The sequence below is a fragment of the Nicotiana tomentosiformis genome, chromosome 7 (assembly GCF_000390325.3).
Source record: "Nicotiana tomentosiformis chromosome 7, ASM39032v3, whole genome shotgun sequence".
Classification (NCBI taxonomy): Eukaryota; Viridiplantae; Streptophyta; class Magnoliopsida; order Solanales; family Solanaceae; genus Nicotiana; species Nicotiana tomentosiformis.
This window is the reverse complement of record NC_090818.1, coordinates 84,354,919-84,357,396: the sequence shown is the minus strand read 5'-3', so window position 1 is coordinate 84,357,396 and position 2,478 is coordinate 84,354,919. Positions and strand designations below refer to the sequence as shown.

The following is a 2,478-nucleotide window of genomic DNA, read 5'->3' as shown; positions in this document are numbered from 1 at the left end:
ATGGATTGGTTGTCACCATGTCACGCTATTCTCGATTGTCACCCAAAGACTGTGACGTTGGCGATGCCGGGGTACCGAGGTTGGAGTGGAGAGACTCCCTGGAATATGTTCCTAGTAGAGTGATATCACAGTTGAAGGCTTAAAGGATAGTTGAGAAGGTATGTTTGGCATATTTGGCCTTCGTGAGGGATGTTAGTCTTAATACTCCTACCATTGAGTCAGTTCCGGTAGTGAGAGATTTCCCAGATGTATTTTCAGCAGACCTGCTGAGCATGCCACCCAACAAGGACATTGATTTTGGTATTGACTTGGTTCCGGGTACTCAGCCCATCTCTATTTCACCGTATCGCATGGTACTTATTGAGTTGAAGGAGTTAAAGGAACAATTGCAGGAATTACATGATAAGGGCTTCATCACTCCTAGTGTGTCACCTTAGGGTGCATCGGTTCTATTTGTGAATAAGGAGAAAAATAGTACTATGAGGATGTGTATTGATTACAGGCAATTGAATAAGGTCACTATCAAGAACAGGTACCCACTACCGCGTATTGATGACTTGTTTGATCAGCTTAAGGCTGCTAGAGTGTTCTTGAAGATTGATTTGAGGTCTGGGTATCATCATTTGAAGATTTGGGATTCAGATATTTAGAAGACGGCTTTCAGGACCTTCTATGGTCACTGTGAGTTTGTGGTGATGTCATTTGGGCTGACCAATGCCCTAGTCGCCTTTATGCACTTTATGAACAGTGTGTTCCATCCATATCTTGATTCTTTTGTCATAGTATTCATTGATGATATATTGGTGTACTCACGCAGCTAAGAGGATCATGAGCGACATCTGAGGGTCGTACACCAGACTTGAAGGGTGAAGAAGCTATATGTTAAATTCTTCAAGTGTGAGTTTTAGCTTGATTCAGTGGCGTTCTTTGTCTACATGGTGTCTAGTGAGGGGATCAAGGTGGATCCGAAGAAGATTGAGCATGTTCAAAGTTGTCCTAGACTGTCTTCAGCTACAGAGATTCGAAGCTTCTTGGGTTTGGTAGGTTATTATCACTATTTTGTGGAGGTATTTTCATCCATTGTTGTACTTTGACTACAGCCCTAGTGTTAGTGTTTCCTACTAGTTTGGGATCTTACACCGTGTATTATGATGCATCGCATATTGGGCTTAGCGCGGTGTTGATGTAGGATGGTAGGATGATAGCTACGCATCTCGTTAGTTGAATGTTCATGAGAAGAATTACCTTATACATGAATTAGAGCTGGATGCCATTGTTCACGTATTGAAGATCTGGAGGCACTATCTGTACGGCATTCCATGTAAGGTCTATACCGACCATCGGAGTCTCTACCCCCTGTTCAAGCAGAAGGACCTTAATTTCGGCAGCGGAGATGATTAGAGTTGCTGAAAGACTATGATATCTCTATATTGTATCATCCGGGGAAGGCCAATGTAGTGGCCGATGCATTGAGTAGGAAGGATGAGAGTATAGGCAGCCTAGCATATTTACCGGTAACAGACATGCCACTAGCCATGGATGTTCAAGCTCTGGTCAATCAGTTTGTGAGATTGGATGTCTTGGAGCCCAGCCAGGTTCTTGCTTGTGATGTGGCTCAGTCATCATTGTTGGAGCGTATCAAGGCTCATTATTTTGATGATCCTCACTTATTGCTGTTGAAGAAAACGATTCAATGGGGTGGTTCTAAGGCGGTTGTGATTGGTGATGATGGTGTTATGCATCTTAAAGGCCGGATTTTTGCTCCAAATGTTGATAGGTTGAGAGATTTGATCCTTGAGGAGGCTCACAGATCGCGCTATTCCATTAACCCAGGTGCCACGAAGATGTGCCGTGACTTGAAACATCACTATTGGTGGCGGAGAATGAAGAAAGATATTGTTGCTTATTTCTCTCGGTGTTTGAATTGTCAACAGGTGAAGTATCAGCATCAGAAATTGGGAGGGTTGACTCAGAGATTGGAGATACTGGAGTGGAAGTGAGAGTGCATCACTATAGATTTTGTGGTAGGCTTGCCACGGACCTTGAAGAAATATGATGCAGTCCGGGTTATTGCAGACCGGTTAACTAAGTCCACAATCTTTATTCTGGTGGTGACTTCTTATTCTTCATAGCGGTTGGCTCAGATTACAACTGTGAGATTATCCGCTTGCATGGCGTGTCCATTTCTATCATTTCTGACCGAGGCACGCAGTTTTGGAGAGTAGTGTGGTGAGAGTTGGGAACATGGGTTGAGTTGAGTACAGAATTCCATCCTCACACGGGCAGGCAGTCCGAGTCCGAGCGCACTATTCAGATCTTGAAGGATATCTTATGTGCTTGTGCTATGGATTTCGAAGGTTCATGGGATCAGTTTCTTCCGTTAGCAGAGTTCGCTTACAACAACAGCTTTCAGTCGAGTATCTAGATGGATCCTTATGAGGTCTTATATGGGAGGCAATGTCGTACTCCAGTTGGTTG

At 43.8% G+C, this 2,478-nt stretch overlaps 1 protein-coding gene across 1 annotated transcript; it reads left to right on the top strand.

Moving 5' to 3' along the window:
* The first annotated feature begins 1,523 nt into the window (after positions 1 to 1,523).
* On the top strand, positions 1,524 to 2,000 carry LOC138895922 (uncharacterized). The gene has a single exon (XM_070180680.1). It carries the CDS (start codon positions 1,524 to 1,526, stop codon positions 1,998 to 2,000), a length of 477 nt encoding a protein of 158 aa, XP_070036781.1.
* The last annotated feature ends 478 nt before the right edge of the window (positions 2,001 to 2,478 follow it).

Coding starts and splice junctions, on each gene's coding strand:
- LOC138895922 (XM_070180680.1), top strand. CDS start 1,524: ATGCCACTAGCCATGGATGTTCAAGCTCTGGTCAATCAGTTTGTGAGA.